At 48.0% G+C, this 18,149-nt stretch overlaps 2 protein-coding genes and 1 pseudogene across 2 annotated transcripts; 1 reads left to right on the top strand and 2 right to left on the bottom strand.

The window, feature by feature from the left end:
* Positions 1 to 241: 241 nt before the first annotated feature.
* On the bottom strand, positions 242 to 2,455 carry LOC123150215 (DNA oxidative demethylase ALKBH2). Its single transcript, XM_044570050.1, has 4 exons — positions 2,085 to 2,455; positions 1,090 to 1,206; positions 747 to 939; positions 242 to 631 (listed from the first exon to the last, which is right to left on the bottom strand). Exons 1-4 carry the CDS (start codon positions 2,349 to 2,351, stop codon positions 435 to 437), a joined length of 774 nt encoding a protein of 257 aa, XP_044425985.1. The 5' UTR covers positions 2,352 to 2,455; the 3' UTR covers positions 242 to 434.
* A 171-nt stretch (positions 2,456 to 2,626) lies between these two features.
* Positions 2,627 to 3,768, bottom strand: LOC123150216 (early nodulin-like protein 1). Its single transcript, XM_044570051.1, has 2 exons — positions 3,450 to 3,768; positions 2,627 to 3,354 (listed from the first exon to the last, which is right to left on the bottom strand). Exons 1-2 carry the CDS (start codon positions 3,640 to 3,642, stop codon positions 2,927 to 2,929), a joined length of 621 nt encoding a protein of 206 aa, XP_044425986.1. The 5' UTR covers positions 3,643 to 3,768; the 3' UTR covers positions 2,627 to 2,926.
* A 5,256-nt stretch (positions 3,769 to 9,024) lies between these two features.
* On the top strand, positions 9,025 to 10,613 carry LOC123153238 (U-box domain-containing protein 21-like; annotated as a pseudogene).
* Positions 10,614 to 18,149: the final 7,536 nt, after the last annotated feature.

The following is an 18,149-nucleotide window of genomic DNA, read 5'->3' as shown; positions in this document are numbered from 1 at the left end:
TAATTTTCTATAACTACTACAGATGAGGAGATGTGAGTTTCATCTTCTCACATGGTCCACCTGACATCTTGTTATGGATGTGCCTAAAGAGAGCACATCCACCCCAACCTGCGCGGTTTGCACATCCAGCAACCTCAACTGGAAAACTCATTTGGTCCGTAGGAAGAAATGTTGCAGGTTGCACATTTTTATCCTGTTATTATGTATGTAGGCCAAGTTCATTTGGTCCACAGAAAGAATGTAGCAGGTTGCACATTTTGGGCTACTCCCCTTTTCCATTACTTTGGCATAACGGAAATACAGAGTTCGATAGAGATTACAGGAGGTGGGAAGGGGGATAAAGCAAGTTCAAAGCATTATCAGGAAACCCACTACACACTGCACGCAATGGCACATGCGCAAAACTGGAGGGAGACCAAGCGAACTGGCCATGTTCATGGCAACACATGCCGGAAAGTCAGGTTGATCCTCGTCGAGGCCGCCCTCGCACGCTTGGGCACCGCGTGCTGCCAGTCCCGCTGGGTGTAGCCCCTCATCACGAGCAACGAGCCATGCTTCAGGAGGAACGAATGCTGCTGAGGGGCGCTGACCTTGAGCCGCTTCCGAGCCGTTTCCCCAGATTCACCAGCAGCTGGTGGATGAAGATCAGCATGAGCCAGTTTTAGTCCGGGCTACAAAGCCTATAGCTCTCCTCTAGTTTTTTTAGGGGATATAGCTCTCATCTAGTAGCAAGATGTGGCAAGTACCTTGTGATTGTGTGTTGGCAGGCTTCTTCCTCAGCAAGAACTCACGTTCGCACCCGAATGTGACGGACGCGATCTCCGGGGTAGGCCCGTAGAGGGGTTCGTCATCGGCGTGCCACGACACATAGTCTGAACATCCCTTGTATCTGTTCAGCAGCAGGCTGTTAAAGTGGCTTCCTGGGAGGGCTTCATGGACCTAACCAATGTGTATGAGTCAGAAGACTGCTGTGAAGGCTGGACGCTGAGAATACTCTCCGGATGTTACCTTTTAAATAAGAACAATTCCAACTGGTTTCTGCTGATTACAGGGTAGCAATGCAAGAAGTCACCTTGGCCCAGCTCTTACCTCTTTCAAGATATCCTTGAGCACTGGGAAATCATCCCAAGAATGCGCATGAGGCTGATGGCCGCTGTACCTCAAATCTGTTAGCCCTTTATCTGCCACATAGCAGGTATCTCTGGGCTGTAGAATAGCAAAAAGGATCAGATACTTAGATTAGAAGCCTCACGAGGGTTATATGACCAGTGCGCTTCTTGTCAGTTGTCACTAGAGCGAATTCCGTTATTGAACCAATGGTGCTAGACGACTAGTAACGGTAGGAGGAGGACATCAGACACTTTGTTAAGGTGGCACCAAGACAAGACACCATCACCATGGCACCATCAATGGTTAACTGACATTGTATACATCGTAGCTATGTTGCACTCCAGCGAGCAAATTAGATGAGCATCCAGCAATTATCTTCGGCTATCAAAACTTCGATATGGCAGAAAGAGTTTGACAAAATGCATTACTAGCATGAGGCCAGCTCCTCATACTTATCCTGACTGTTCTTTTGTATCCCAAATTGTCCGTAGTCTAATTTTCGTTTCAGTGTCAATCAAGCTTACAAGAATGACCATATGTCTACAGCCAGGGACAGAGTGATGCCCATTCTCTAAATGGTTTGGAAGTACCAAACCACAAGGCACAATCAAACAACATGCCAAATATGCTAATCGTCCTACATAATTTAGCATCGGTACGCTTTACATACTGTTGTACTGAGGTGCTCCAGAAAGAAAAACAATAATTTGTTGCACTGCTTGCCCCAAACAAGACACATTCACCACCCAAGGCATGGATAAGTGCAGACCCATACTGATGATCCAACCTACCATTTCAAAATCCAGTTAATATTTCTTCAAACTTAGATTTGTTTTTCACCTCCCCAAAATAACAGCACGGCCACCAAATTTGGAGAGAAGGGTTAGGAACCAATGTTAAACGCAGGGGACCTAACTGTGACTGAACGAGGCGCAAGAAATGGGGGTAATAAGGGGGGCATGAGAGGGCGCGACCTGGACGACGGAGCGGCCGAAGACGCGGATGGTGGGGCGCGTCCACGGGATGCGCTTGTCGAGGTGTTCGAACAGCTCCCACGCCCTCTCCCGCGCCATGAACCGCGGGATGTGCACCACCTCGCTCCCGCCGCCCAGATCCGTCACCTCTCGCCGCGGCTCCGGCTTCCTCCCTTCTCCTTCTTCTATCTTCCCCTCGCCGGGGCTGGGGCTGGGGCTGGGGCCGGGGTTCGGGCTGGGCTGGCCGAGCCGGAGCCGCGAGGCCATTGGCGATGCGGCGGGAAACGAAGCGGCGGTGGACGGAGGGTCGAAGACGGGTGGCTGGAAGAGGCGGCTAGGAGTTAGGTCCCCTGCGTTTCAGGAGTACGTAAACGTATATGGACACGGAATTCTCAACGAGAAGAGCGTAGTATGGTCACGGAATGCAGCTCCAATAATCCAATTGTTTCAAGAAATGAAAACAACACGTTGCTTATAAGAAGCTAGAAAAATTACATACTCCCTATACTTCAGTAGAAATCTCCTGTTTAGAGATGCCATCAAAAAGAAAATTAAGAGTTTCGTCATTGCAATCTCTTGGTGGCACCAAAACATGTGAAGTACATAATCAAGTTATAATAACAAACTAATTTAAATAACCAAGAATTTCGCAATTCGTTCGCAAGAAGTTAACAAATCACGACCAAACTATGTAATAGCTAATTAACACAACATGCTACCAGCCTACCACCCAGAGGGCACAACAAATCAAACAAGTTAAGCAAATGATTCTAGACTGTCCACGACCTTGGAAAGAGACTAACAGCTTGCACACGCACAATGCATGCAGCGCAACGAGCATCTCATGCAAAGACCAGCACGGCGGCACCCACTCCCAGAGCGGTGCCAACGGCGTGATAGTCACCGAAGGGCGCGCGCATGGGCGCGGCGCCACTGGTCTTCCCGTCGCCGGCGTTCCCGCGTGGCGGCATGCGCGTGGAACCTGATCCGGACCCCGGCGTGGAGTTGAAGGACCCGCCGGGAGACATGGCGGGGGCCTCCGTCGGGGAGGCGCCGCCGCTGTCCCTCTGCGACATGACGCGCACGGTGAACCTCTGGCCGGCGCCGCAGTGGCCCGGCGCGCCGCTGATGAAGTAGAGGAAGCCGCTCCGCTCGAGCCGGAACCTCGCCTCGCCGCCCTCGAGGCGGAACACCGGCCTGTCCGCGCCGCAGCGCTTGTAGTCGTCGCGCGTCACCACCAGCACCGAGTCGTTCTTCTCGTACCTGAAATCTGCGAGCCAACGACACGTACGAACGAACGTTAGCCCAACCACATGTAAAAATGTAAGCGCGGCCGCCGCATGTACGTGCTTGGTCGATGCTTACGGAGGAAATCGCCGACGTGGAAGCGGTTCTTGGTGGCCCAGTGGTTGTAGGCCTCCTCGCCGGGCGCCGGCTGCCTCCAGCCCCTCTCTTCGCCGCCGACGGTGAACACACGCGGCGACGACGACGACGACGCGGTCACGGCGCCGGCGAGAAGGACGCAGGCAACGGCGGCCGAGAGCAGGACGCCGGCCATGGCTTGCTTGCTCTGTCGAGCGTCGCTGGATGCAGTACCGCCTCTTCTCTCTGGTAGTGTTGTGCAGCGGGCGGGCGATTCGCTGTGATTGGGTTGGCGTCTCTCGTGAGCTCTGTCAGGCCGGGGAGGAGCTTATATAGGGTCGGAGCCAGACGAGGAAGTGGCGCCGGTGGAGTGCATGGGTGGGGCGGGGGACGGCGGTTTCCCGAAGAGACGTGGCCGGTACGGGGGCCGTTGATGGTGGTGGAGGTGAGGATTTGGACGGTGTGGGATTGGCCGAGAGCGTGCGTGCATGCATGACTTGGTCAGATTGGTCTGGGCGCGCGGCGGTTCGGTCCAAGGGGTGAGGGACGTGGGAGGGAGGGAGGAGCGTTGAGGGGTTTGACTGTTGGAAGTTTGCAGGAATGGCGTTGAACGATGAAACCCGGTCGGTGCAAGGGCCGTCAGTTGAGTACTTCAGCTGGGCTTCAAAATTTTGCCGCGGGATTAATGAAACGGGAACTTCGAAGTTCCTTTGCCGGTCCAAAATAGGACTCGGAGCACGGATGGGCTGGAGAAGCGAGGTTGGCCAAATTATGGGTTGTGCCCCCTTTGCAAAAGGGTTCGTGAATCCCGCGCTCACTTGCTCTACAATTGTCGTTTCACCTCAAGGCTTTGGAACTTGGTTAAAGAGTGCCTCCTCCTCGATACCCCCCTTGGCATTTGGACAACTCTGTTGAGGATTGGTGGAGTAAGCGGCCGGTGATAGCTTGCCGAATAGAAAATCAACAGCCTCCCTCACGATGCTTGTCACTTGGGCAATTTGGAACGAGCGCAATGCTAAGGTCTTCCGTCACAAAAGCGCTCCTCCGATAATCTTGCTCAACCTCATCAAGGATGAGGGAAGGCTTTGGGTGACCGCGGGTGCCAAAAAGCTTGGTGGTTCTTATTTTGGAAGAGTAATCTTTTATGTCGTATTGGGGTCGGTTGTAACAAACTCTATCTCTTCTTATTTATTCGATGAAGCAAATCATATGTCTCCGTTAAAAAAAAACTAATGGTACAACTCAATTCTTTGATGAAGTAGCACACTGTCGCTTTCAGTTTGGGGTGAAATGGCTAACTATGACCGATCTTCAACCCCACATACAGTAGAGGGATCCCAGATGGCTACGGACGGAAACACTTTTGCACGTTACTTGAGAGAACATTGTCCAGTCAGGTATGACTAGACAATGGTCTCAGGTGAAATTGGCATTGATCCATAAAACAAAAGATGTTAGGCAAGCACATAGAAATCGTCTAAAGGGGAGTTCCATATGAATGTTTAACCTTGGTTTGATCCCATGATAAAAAGGGGTGATGTAACCCACCGCTCACATAAGAATACACTGAGTTAAGCACTACTATGGTTTGGATTCAACCGCGAAGAGGGTCTGAGCCATAACAGATTGATGTGATCGTAGTGGCAATTGGAATCAATCCGAATCAGTCAGTTATGGGACTTATCTTATATAACAACATATAGGCAAGAAGGATTACAAAAAGGTGAGGTCAAGGTGTATAATACGAGCTTCACAGCCAGCTTAACCCTAATTGCTTAAGGTTTACTAAAATTATGTTGGGTCTGCTACCAAGAAACATATTCCGGGCATTACTGAGTTGTCGCCTAGTTGGTCTAGTTTGGCAACACAGTTTTTGCAAAACTACAGTATTCTAAAACCTTGGTATTAAAAAACTACAATATTTTAGCATGTAGGTATAAGTTACTACAGTTTTGACATATTGCAGTTTTTGAAGTATTGAGAATACTTTGAGCTGTTTAGCTAGTGCTGTATATATCGACGTATATTCGCTAGCTAGGCTTTTTCCTTAGCTACCCAGCTGTTGCAAACTCAACGTCCATGTACAAAGGCCACCCACATGCACAAACTTTGAATGGCCATGCACAAAGGCCACTGCCAATCTGTCAACGACCATGCCCAAAGTCCGGCATGTAGCTTACCAAAGAGGAGGAGGCAGTCGAACTACCACAACACGACGTTATTGTCGAGGAGCATCCGGAGCTGTGGATGGAGCTAGGACCACACTGTCCGGAACACGCTTAAACTGGAACCGTGCGGCCAAGCTCGACGCCGTGCGGAGTTGCAGTGGATTCAACTGATGGTTCCTCGAAAGCATTTCTTCAACCATATGATGAGCATGACACGTGATACATCAAGTAAGGAAGGAGAAACTTTGAGAAAATTCACTTTGGCACATGAGAGCATATGCTCCTCCCATTGAAAAATATATTTTAAAATGTCAAAAAATTCCGAACACAAATTTGACGTGTACATCTCAACATTGTATGTGCGCATGGCTAGTTTCGTGAAAAAACGACATTTTATACACCTTGAGTAAAAAGACAAAAAAATGTCTCATGAAAAGCCTTTTTTAACACTAAATTTTATCTTTTTTACACGTGACACAAAAGTTATCGATTTTCCGCGAAAAGAGTTTGTGTGCACATAGCATGTCAAGATGTACGCGAGAATCATTTTGTCTGAATTTGAGCATATGCTCCCATGTGCCAAAACGCACTCTCGAAACTCTGTAGATACATCACCGTTTTTGTCATCACCGTTTCTTTGTCCGTCCACTATTACCCAGGGAGAGACTACCTATAGCAACAAGAGAGCAGCGGCGGCTTGTAAGCAAACGAGGAAGAAGATAGAGACGGGCCTGTTTTTCTCGTCTGCTCAGAGGTTTTAGTGTCTTTTTCTAGACAGAGGAAAAACTATGTTTTTGGGAATACTATAGTATTAATACTACAACTTTTTGTGTAAGCCAAACAACTCACAGTAATTAAAACCATGGTATTTGATTTTTTTACAATATTCTTCAAATACATAGAAAATACAGAGCTACCAAACAGGGCCTTAATGTTTCTAGGGCGTGGTTTGCCATGGCAAGAATTTCGTCCGGATAGCTAGTGCAATGGTGTTCATGTATTAGAAGTTACTAGTGGATTCCCCGCGCGTTGCAGTAGGAATTAGTAGCACAAATTATATAGATAATATGTTTAAGATCATATGAAATTGTTAAATAGAACTATCATCATTGTCAGTAAAAATGACTCCTAATTAGATAATGTTTTATCATGTTTTTTGAGAATAACACATATGTAGTATTTTATAGAACAGAAATTGTACAACATTTTCCAAAAGAATCATCCACAAGAAAATAGTATTGGGAAGATAATCAAAGCTATTGATTCCGTTTCAGTCACCTTCATTCGAGCTACAATGTTTTAATATACTATATCACTTTTTTGTTTCGCACGTCTCCCCTACTAATCTACAGATGAGAAATAACCAAAAGAAACTTTGTGTAACCAATATGATTGGAGCAAGAATGATATATCTTCAACAATATGCCATATATTAGTTGTTCATGGGAAAAGAAGCTAGCCTGGCATTTCAGCGACCAGTATACTTGTAAATGCCACAGGAACATAGGTATAAATTCAAATGTTGATCCCATCGCACTACAAAGTTTCATATAAAAAATCATCAAAAGACTGGGAGAAAGGCTCACTGTTCTATACTTAAACGGGTGTGAGACGAAACAATGTATTATATGAAGCGGTGGTTTGTTTTTCAATTGAATTACAATTTCTTTGATTCTGTAATATCAAAATTAGAACCTACAATAGAAAAACCCTACAGAGATATATACCTCCCAAGCAGCCGAGTAACAACAATCTATGGGACAGATGCAATGGTGACCAGCAAGATGGCAGCCCGCGGGGATGAGATGACGTAATTTCAGAGGTCCGCCGGAGGACGGCCAGCTTGGTGCCGTGGAGCGGGAAGGCGCAGCGCGATAGCTCGAACGGCATGCTCCGGAGCCCGCCGCAGGCGCCACACGATGGCCTTGTCTCGAGTGCGTCCGTGGCACCGTGCGGCAGGGTCATTGCCTTCCACCGGTGTGGCGACATGAGCTCAGGATGAAGCAACCGAATGTGGGTTTCTTGAGTCTACGCACACGGGCCGCGTTATCCCAGCTGTTGGTTTCAGATGTTGTACCTCGAGATGCCCAACAGTTAGAATTGTTTATCTGGATCCATTACGGTGGCAGTCAGGGGTTCCTGTTCGAACTAGGCTCTGCGTATGTTTGTTTTATTGTGCACCAAAAAAATAATACCGACGAACACCCGTGACCCCGACCACCAAGGCTGCACCGCATCCCTGAATTCACTCTCATTCTACTCGTTCAATGGAGGAGGTCCCAGTGGCCATTCCCATGGCGACGGAGCACGGCCTGATCGATACGGCACAAATTGACGCCAATGGGTACGCATCAAATAGTTCTTCCCGATCTACACATCGCATGCTGTACCGGAGCTGAAATCTGATCGCTGATTATTTCTTCCAGAAGCATACTGAATCCGTTCTTCTTTGACTTTTTTCGCCGCTGGTCTTCCGAAGTTCCGATAGCCATGGACGAACAGCTTCCAGGACGAGCAGGGCCAGATAAAATCTCTACTATTAAAGAGCAATGTGCCGTCGTCGTGATGGTTCAACCGAGGATCCCCTCGCTCCCCTCCACCACCTCTCTTGCGATCCCACTCTGCCCGCATGATAAAAAGATTGCAGGAGCAGCCCACGTTCCCTTGAAGCAAGCCTTTCTTCGTGCAATTAAAAAAAAAGAAACAACCACGACCCACTACCGTCCACGTTTGGTCGAGTATTTAACCAAAAACTACCACAATTCACGGAACCGTGACGAAAAACTACCACTTTATAATTTTGTGCGAAAAACTACCATTTTTTCATTAATCCTTGACTAGAAACTACCATGTCTGAAAAGTGTCCGTTTTGGCTCTTTTAAACGCGTTTCTGACTAGTTGGGCCCACACATAAGTGGGCTAAAAAAGCAATCAGGTCCCTGTTTTTCTTTTAAAAAAGCAATCCACGTGGACGGACGCGTCCGTGTTCGCCGCCACCGCGCGACCCACGGCCGCCGCCGCCCGCCCGTGCCCGCCGCGCGCTAGCAGCTCCGACACGCGCACGGGCTCCGTGCTGACGCCGTAGAGGCTGGAGCCGCCCGCGGTTGTTGGCGGCCCCGCGGAACGCTGTCTCGCTGTCCGGGGCCAGCCGCCGGGCGCGGGTGATGCACCGCCAAATCAGCGAGGTCAGAGCCTGGTACCGCATCTGGGCGGCCGCGGCTGCCGCGTCCCCGGCCGCTAGGAGCTCTTCGCGGGCCTGTTCCTTGAGCGCCGCCACCGACTCCGCCGAGAAGTGCAGGACGCGCCCGCGGAGCGGCACCCGCGCCGGTCTCTCGATGAGCTCCGACAGGTCCTTGCACGGCAGCACGACCGGTGCCGCCGTGCCGCCGTCGGGCGACCAGCGCTCGAACATGGGCCGGTGCGACGACGCCGGCGACTGCGGCGCCCCCGGAGGCGCGAGCCTGGCGCGCGATATCTCGGCCAGCGCTTTGAGGAAGTTCCAGAAGGCCGTGCCGTCGGCGAGCGCGTGGTTGCAGACGAAGCCGACGAAGACGCCGCCGTCCGCGAGCTCGGTGACCTGGGCGGCGAAGAGGGGGAGCTCGTGGCCGTCGTAGTTGAAACAGGGACCCGATTGCTTTTTTTAGCCCGCTTATGTGTGGGCCCAACTAGTCAGAAACGCGTTTAAAAGAGCCAAAACGGACACTTTTCAGATATGGTAGTTTTTAGTCAAGGATTAATGAAAAAATGGTAGTTTTTCGCACAAAATCGTAAAGTGGTAGTTTTTCGTCACGGTTCCGTGAATTGTGGTAGTTTTTGGTTAAATACTCCGTTTGGTCCCATGTCCTACATATTCTCTACCAGTTTGCCCCACCTCTCGCTCCTGATTCATCCTCTCTCTCGGATCCGGCTTGCCTGCTTCCTCTCCATGCTCCCATCCGTGCTCCCACCTCGATCTCGTGAGAAAAATCGCCGCCGCCGCCCCCACAGCCGTGTGCAACTGCCCATCTGCATCGCCGTCTGACGCTCGTCTCGGTCGTCGTCGCGCAGCCAATGCACGCCGCCCTTGTACGACCTGCTTGCCTCTGCCGCCGCAACGGCCGTCGGTTCCATGGACTACGCCGCCGACGACTTAGGAGGTTGGCCCCTGTGGGGAAGCTAGCGAGAGGCCACCACCGTCGAGGCAATCGCCGCCGTGTCCGCCGCCCCGAGGCGCGGGAATGCGGCGGCCTGCTAGCAAGTTGCTGCCAGGGCCAGGGCTATCGGGTAGGAGAGCGACCGCAACCGCCGGTTCCTCACAGCTGCTCGCCTCGGTTTTCCAGAGCCTCACCGGTGAGCCCGTGTATGGCACCAGCGCCACAGTATTGGGCGCGTTGGGAAGATCTTGGCGGCCCTTACCGTGTTCTTCCCGCTCAACGAGGAGGCCTGACGCTACATTGCCTACCCGACATCTCTCAAGACCCTCGTCTCGGTGCTCTCCCACGGTAACCTTCCCGCGTGGGCCAGCGCCGCCATCGTCCTCCGCGAGCTCGCCTCGTCCCCCGACCGGCACACCGTCGACGTCATCTCGAGGACGCCCGGCGTGTGCAGCAAGCTCGTCGGCCTCCTCAGGAGCCGCCCGCTTCGCCGAGCTAGGGTCAGTGCTCGTCGTTGTGGAGCTCGTCCTGGACGCTGACAAGAGGACGAGGGAGAAGGCACTGGCCGTGCTGGACGGCGTCCTGTGCCAACACACCGGCCTTGAGTCCGTGCGTGCATGTCCGACATGGCCACGTGGTTCGCCGTCTCTGCGCTCTGGCGCCTCTGCCGTGCCGCGGACACTAGCGCCGGCGCGTGCTGCGATGAGGCGCTGCGTGTGGGCACCTCCGAGAAGCTACTCCAGGTGGGCTGCGGCGGCGTGACCAAAGATCGGGCCAACGAGCTGCTCAAGCTGCTCAATGGTTTCAGGGGCAGCGTAGAGTGCATCGAGACGGTGGACTTCAAGGGGCTCAAGAGGCCATTCTGATCGGTGTGAATGCTGAATTTTTAGCGTCTGCTTTCACCCTTGTTTCGATTGTATTGGGAGCTAGATTGGATGTGTGGATAAAACATACTCCAGGATGACTAGATTTTTACCCCATAACTGAATACTCGTACACAAAATTGATCAGCACAAAAGAGAACTGAACATTGTCATGTTTATTTATCTTCATAGTTTGAAAGTTATTTCGTGTTATTTACGATTTTGAAGTGATCCACACATTACAGAATTCCATGAAGAGTTGAGAAACATAAGTCTATTTTTGTGGTCATCGTGATGTTGATAAACTCCTATATGCCGCTTTCTCTGAGTAGTATGCTCCAATTTTGGGGTCATCATGTGTATTGCGGCTTGAATCATGTTCAGTCCCTCTCTCTAAACGTTTGGAAATCGATCATGCATAGCAAGATAGAAAATCTATTTTTAATTACGATGTCCATAAAAAACATTTAGTTGTGAACATTTGAATAACGGAGCAAGATATGTACCCCTGCATTCTCCCTGAAGAAATGATGCCCATTGTGAATTAGGTCAATCTCGAACATCATATTTACTACTCCTATTTAGTAGGCCAACAACGTGCTCTTATCATATTTGTGTATCCTTACTATTTTTTATTAGAGAAAGGATACAAGTATGATGGTGGAGAGCTTGAAATCTATTCTATGTGCACGTATTCATCTAGTGTTGCGCTCACTCTTTTTTCATAGAGGCTCAACCAGGAGAAGTACCTGGGCCTGTCACTCATGGACATACTTGTTCCTGCATACCAGAGGCAACACTCACCCTGCTTCAACAAAGTGATCATACTTGGGCGTTGGAGCATTTGTAATCATGAAAATATCTTCATATTTGATGGAGACATATTAGTTCAATACATGTTCCAAGTTACGTTGGTTATACACGTGGCTACCCCACTCGAGATATACAAGGGGAGTTGGTGATTGTATGTCCCTTTGTTGGTATGTTGTCGTCGCAACCCACTATTTCTCTCGACACATATGCACCATTTCATATATCTTCCAATGTTTTGAAGAAGTGGCCGAGCGATAGTTAAGGCAAAATGACCAACGTTTGAATTGACAACAATGATAGAGCAAAGATGGATGAATTCTATGCATTTGGAGAGGAGGAACGACCATGAGAAAGCCGCTTTTTCTAGATGCAAGCAAGGTAGTGAAAGAGATGATGGCATAGGAAATTAAGGACACACTTCTAACTTGTAAAATTTACATTAGGGGTCTCTCTTACTATTTAACGTTAAAAAAAGAGATATGATAGAGAAAGCACCGAGAGAAAGAATTGGTAGTTGCTGTTATATCGATCAATCTCTACCATGTTTGACATGCACTTCTGAATTAGAACAATGACCGATGTATACATTTTTTTAAGTCCCGTGGCAACGTATGGGCATTCAACTAGTAGAAACTAGTAGGCGGTGGAGCACGCCCAATACCTAAATCCCATCCGCATAAGGGGCTCAGCCCAAATCGATGGGCACTCTGATTTACCTCCAAACACTGGTCAACACCCGATGGCGCCGGATACTTCTCATACGATGCAAGTCCAGGAGACTTCTCACCACGATGCAAGTCCAGGTCTGCGTGCGTAGACCTCCTCCGCCCTCTCCAGCAACTGATGCGGCCTCACAGATCCGTTTCTCCTCTGGATCTCAAAAGAATCCGCTACCCCCGCCGCCGAGCATGCTCCTAGAGAGAGCGGCAGAAAATTTGTCACGTTATGACTGTAGATGCTGTCCCTGTTTCCCCTGTAGCTGCCCTTTTCTGCGGGTGGCCGATCACGGATCATTACGTCTGCAATCCTCTGCGAGAAAACGCGCCAGCTGATCTTTTCTGTTCCATGTGACACAAATCTCGATGAGTATGGACGTTCAGGATAGAGGTACCCGGGTGCGTAAGCTCAAAGGAATGTTTTCGCGAAGCAACCGGCGTGCCGCAGTCAGGGTAGCCCACTTCCCTCCTCCAACTTCTCTCTACACCCCACGCAACGCACCTCCAGGGCCTCCACGAAGTCATCGGGCGGCGCCGCCGTGGCTAGCGACGGTGGGATCATCATCTTTGATTTAGGGCGTGATGCAGTGATATATTGGAACGTTCTCGATCTAACATTTTTACCCACAACGTATTGGCAAGACTATTCTTTTGACCGGAATCAAAGTGGACGAACTGTAGGTGGATGCAAAGTTCAGCAAGAGACGTGGGGTGAAGGACCTCTACTCACCTAATTAATCTGCAACTATGCACATATTGGGGCGTCTACCACCTGATATTTGCATCTGCTTCGTGGTGTAGAGGCGGCTTGTGGTGAGCTACTAATTATGACATATCGGAGATTGGGGGAGTGATGGAATTTGGCTCGGCCCTTCATCTTGCTTAGGGAATCACCATCAGACGAAGAATGAAGAAGACGACCTGAGAGGAGATGAAGGGGCGCTGCTGCTGGAGGCCAAGTGTTGGGTGGATTGCGTGGGAGTGCGCCCCGGCTCTTAAAGAGTAGACAGACTACGTTTCAGAAGACGAAGAGGAACCGATATTGTGTGCAAAGATTAAATCACTGATTTGTTAGGTGGATTATTCTTTGCTGAGGTGTATGGCTGCATGTCGATCGCTGATGTGGATAGCCTACATGTCGAGAGAAATCCCGTAGTGAGGAGCCCCTATTTAGATATAGTAGATTATGAAGGCTCGACTTCTTTCTTATTTTTTTGCTCTATTGTTATTCCTTGAATTTGCGGTGGTTATTTTTACTATTTATCGAAATCCTTCATTTTCTCTCCAAACTTTTTTTTGTCCAAAGCAGGTTAGAGGTCGAACCAAAATTTAGTTGTTTGATTACAAGGGTGGCCCCCCAAAAAGGTGACTGGAATTTTATTTTGGGCAAGTCACTAGTTTTAGCCAGCAACTTAATTTGTGCATGCACTCGAAGTAATATAAATTCGGCGACCATATCCAAGGATTTATACATACATGCAGATGCCCTACTCGATTGGGTTTGGTTAGATCTTAGTCGACTGAGATTTAACAAAGTCTCAGTCAAGTGATGGAACATATAAAAAGGAAGAAGAAAAATTGAAAGAAAATTTTGCACGGATCTCTATGTAAAATCTCACAAATATAGCATCCACTGATACTTGGTTAAGTCTCATTCAACTGAGATTAGCAACCCTGTACTCGATTTGTATAGCCCATACATGGCATCTCCCATGAAAGTAGCGGGAAATACAGACCATTGTCTTGCCATGCACACAACTTTTTCCTTTTTTTTTCTCTCTGATCACCAACGGGATCCAACGCTAATTTTTGCTGCAGGTGGGTGGTGGAGCAGAAAAGGAATTATGTGGCAAAATGGATAAATACACCTTACATTGTGATTTTTGTGAAAAATAAATGCACTTTATGTAAGATAATGGAGGGAATAATAGTAGAATTTTCACACAAATTTTCTTTTCTAAGAAGAAGTGAATTAGTGGCATTGGCATTACTCTTAAAGAAAAAATGGAACTAAAAATATAGAAATAAAACAATTAAGTTTTCCAAGGAAGAACGAATTAGTGGCATGGTTATTGTCCTTTAAGAAGAAAGAAAAATGGAAAAATAATAATGAGAAAGTTTGCACACAATTCACAAAAAAATTATGTTTTTCTATAATATGCGAGAATTAGCATATAATAGTATACTTTTTTTTTTGCAAAAACTAAGTATTCTAAGAAGGAATGGATTAGTGGCATTGGTATTACCCATAAAGAAGAAGAGAAAATGAAATAAAAACTAAAAAACAAATAAAATAATGATTTTTCTAAAGAAGAATGAATTAGGGCCATTGACATTACCCTTTAGAAAGAAAGGAAATAAATGTATTTAAAAAACGACAAAATTGGCACGCAATTTACACAGAAAATGCATTTTATAATATGCAAGAATAACAATGTAGTGGAGTTTTACAAAAAAGAAGAAGTTTCCTATGAAGTAATGAATTAGTGGCATTGGTATTACCCTTAAAGAGGAGAGAAAATGAAATAAAAAAAATCAAAATAATTACATTTACTAAGAAAGAATCAATTATTGACTTTGGTATCACTCTTTAAGAAGAAATAAAATGAAATAAAAACTAAAACAAAACCAGAATAATAAGGTTCTCTAAGAAAGATTAATTAGTGGCATATTGTCATTACCCTTTAAGATGAAAGAAGATAAAAAATAATTCTAAAACAAAAAATGGCAAACTTGGCACAAAAATTGTGCTTTCTAAAATATGCAAGAATAAGCATATAATAGTGAAAATTTCACAAAAAATGGTTTAAAAAGAAATGACTTAGTGGTATTGGTAGTACCCTATAAGAAGAACGAAAACAAGTTTGCCATTGTTTGTGGCATTTTTAGAGTGCCACTAATGGTTTAAAAATATGCAGATATTACCCACAAAGAAGAAATAAATAAAAATATATTAAAATAATGATTTTTTACAAGGAACAATGAATTAGTGGTATTGGTAGTACCCTCTAAGAAGAACGAAAACAACAAAAAAACATGCACACGACTTTGCACAAAAATTGCACTTTCTTGTTGTATGCAAAGAATATCACATATAGTGCAATTTCACATACTCCCTCCGTTCCTTGATATAAGGTGTATAGATTTTTTAGAAAAAGTTTGAAATATAAGGTGTCTTGCGTTGCACCACTTGTTTGAATAATTTTTTTGGGATTTGATTACATTTACTTATATTAGGCAAACTCCTCTATTTTCTCATGTCAATTAGTCAGGTGTAATCTTGCCCAAAACTTGTGAAATTTTCACTCCACGTGCGTTCTTTAATTTTCGTGCCAAAAACTATACACCCTATATTTAGGAATGGAGGGAGTATATTTTATAGTATTCGTGTGTATACATTTACACTCACCTAACATCTCGAAAATACCCACAAAACAAAAAAGTAAATAAGACAGACTAATAAATAAAAAGGAAAAATGAAAGAAAAAACACAGAAAACAGAAAACAAAGGTTGAGAGTGAGGGAGTCCTGTATTTGGGGGTCCTCCGGAGGCCGACCTATCTCTCATGGGCCGGACTGTTGGGCTACACCGTATCCAGACCGAAAACCTTTTATGCCTTGGTGTCCACCCCAAGTCAAGATGGAAGATCCGATGTTTCCTTCGTGTGACCGACTATCTGTAAACCCTAGCACCTCTGGTGTCTATATAAACCAGGGGGCTTGTCCGTAGAGGCTAGAAGAACAATCCCCATCCTACTAGTTAGGGTTTAGTTTGTTTGATCCCGTGGTAGATCTACTCTGTAACCCACTTATACACAAGCAATATAATCAAGCATGACTAAGGTTTTACCTCTTAGAGAGGGCCGAAACCTGGGCAAACATCGTGTCCCACATCCACTGTTCCCCATCGATCCAAGGTCCACAGTTTGGGACCCCCTACCGGAGATCCGCCGGTTTTGCACTGACATTGATGCTTTCATTGAGAGTTCCGTTGTTGGATCGCCAAAGGGTCGATGGCTCGCCTGATCATGGGAGACGACATTAGCATCGGGGACATCTTCGTCCCCGGGCAAATTCTCACGTTCGGCAGCGTCTTGTTGCACGCCGACTCGGCCGGTCGCCTCAACCCGGTCGACAGCTTCGCCCCCAAGCATCAAATCAGGTTTGGTAACTTCGAATACGTCACCAACGCTCGGGGCGATCTGATCTTCACCAGTTTCTCAACTTCATCTGGGACCACCATAGTTCCTGAAGCTTCAACTTCGCTGCCTCTTTCCGATCTGATCTCTAGATCAGCCCTTACTGCACTGTCAGCTTCGAGCTTGGGCACGACCCTTACGTCCGAAGACCAGGAATCAATCCCGTACGGACCATCCCTCCTCGTAGAGGATCCAACTTTGAGCCCTAATGGGAGTTCGGATCCCGAAGACTGGAAGGCAGCCCTAGCCGGACTTGCTATAGATCCAGCGGCGGGCTTCAACGCAGACACAACGTCCGAAGACCAGGATCTCACCCTGGCCGTACTCGCACCCCTCCCCACCATTATAACGGAGGTCAACTTCGAAGAAATCTCTTCCACCGATCCGGTTAGCCTCGCTCTATTAAATGAAGTGCTCGATCGGATCCAGACTATGACTGTTGTCGATGACATGTCCCTGGCTCGCGCTCGATAGGGCCTTGAGGCAGGCCACAGGGAATTTTACGTCCCACCCACCACCCACCTAATAGCCACGGTCGAAGATTTAACCGACATGCTAGACTATGCCTCCGAGGAGGCTGATGACATGAACGATGATGGTGAGGCCACGACCCCTCCCGTCACCGGCCGATGGACGGCCACATCCACCTACAAGATTTACATGGTGGACACCCCCAAGGACGACGACGATGGTGCCAATGGGGACGGCACACCCAGAAGGGATGGTAACCCTAGAGAGGAGCCCCCCAAGCGCCGGAGGCAACGCCGACGCTCCAAGGGGCGACGCAACAGGGAAAGCAACACGGGCACCACAAAAGGTGACATCCCGGATAATGCGGAAGACCTTGGCAACCCCGCCCCCGAACACCAACATGATGGCTTCGAGGGGCATGAGGGTCAGCATACTCCCGTGGACCCCAATGATTCCGAAGACAACAATTATATGCCCCTCTCCAAAGAGGAGGTTAGCCTTGGACCTGAGGACTTTATCGTCCCAGAAGATCCATTAGGGCAAAGGAGGTTCAAGCAACAAGTAATAGCTATTGCGTGAAGCTTGAAGAAGAAGAAGCAACAGACAAAGGCCGAACAAGACACCCTCAACGATAGATGGACGGAAGTCCTAGAAGCCGAAGAAGGGTACGACTATGAGCGACAGACAAAGAGCTACCCCAAGCGCAAACTACTACCACAGTTCGATGACAAGGCCCTCGACCCTGTATCGCCTAGACGGACTCAAGGCGACCAACATGACCGCCCCTCGAGGAAGAGATAGGCCGACTGAAGAGCCCGAATACCCACCAGCCCCCTCCCCATAAGGCAAGGAGGCAACACAACCAACATATCAATACGATCTGTGACACGACCTGACCGCTAGAGAGGGTCAATCAAGGTCCATTTATGGGTCAAGAGACTACCCTCCCGAGCGAAGAAAGGGATACCAAGCATGGCTCGACCAAAATGATAGAGCTCGTGATCAATGCCGGGCATGAATGGGTTCTGAAGTTTGATGCGACATGGCCCAGATAAGAGGGAAATGCACACCCAATGTGCTTCACCGATGAGGTGATGCAGCACCAATTCCCGAAAGGGTTTAAACCCATGAATATCGAGCCATACGATGGAACTACATATCCGGCCGTGTGGATTGAAGATTTTCTTCTTCACATTCATATGGCACGAGGAGACGACCTCCACACCATCAAATATCTGCCACCAAAGCTTAAAGGACCGGCTCGGCATTGGCTGAACGGCCTCCCCGAAGACTCCATTGGAAGCTGGAAAGATCTCGAGGATGCTTTCCGAGCCAACTTC

This window comes from Triticum aestivum, chromosome 7A (genome assembly GCF_018294505.1).
Source record: "Triticum aestivum cultivar Chinese Spring chromosome 7A, IWGSC CS RefSeq v2.1, whole genome shotgun sequence".
Classification (NCBI taxonomy): Eukaryota; Viridiplantae; Streptophyta; class Magnoliopsida; order Poales; family Poaceae; genus Triticum; species Triticum aestivum.
This window is presented reverse-complemented; position numbering and strand designations above follow the sequence as displayed.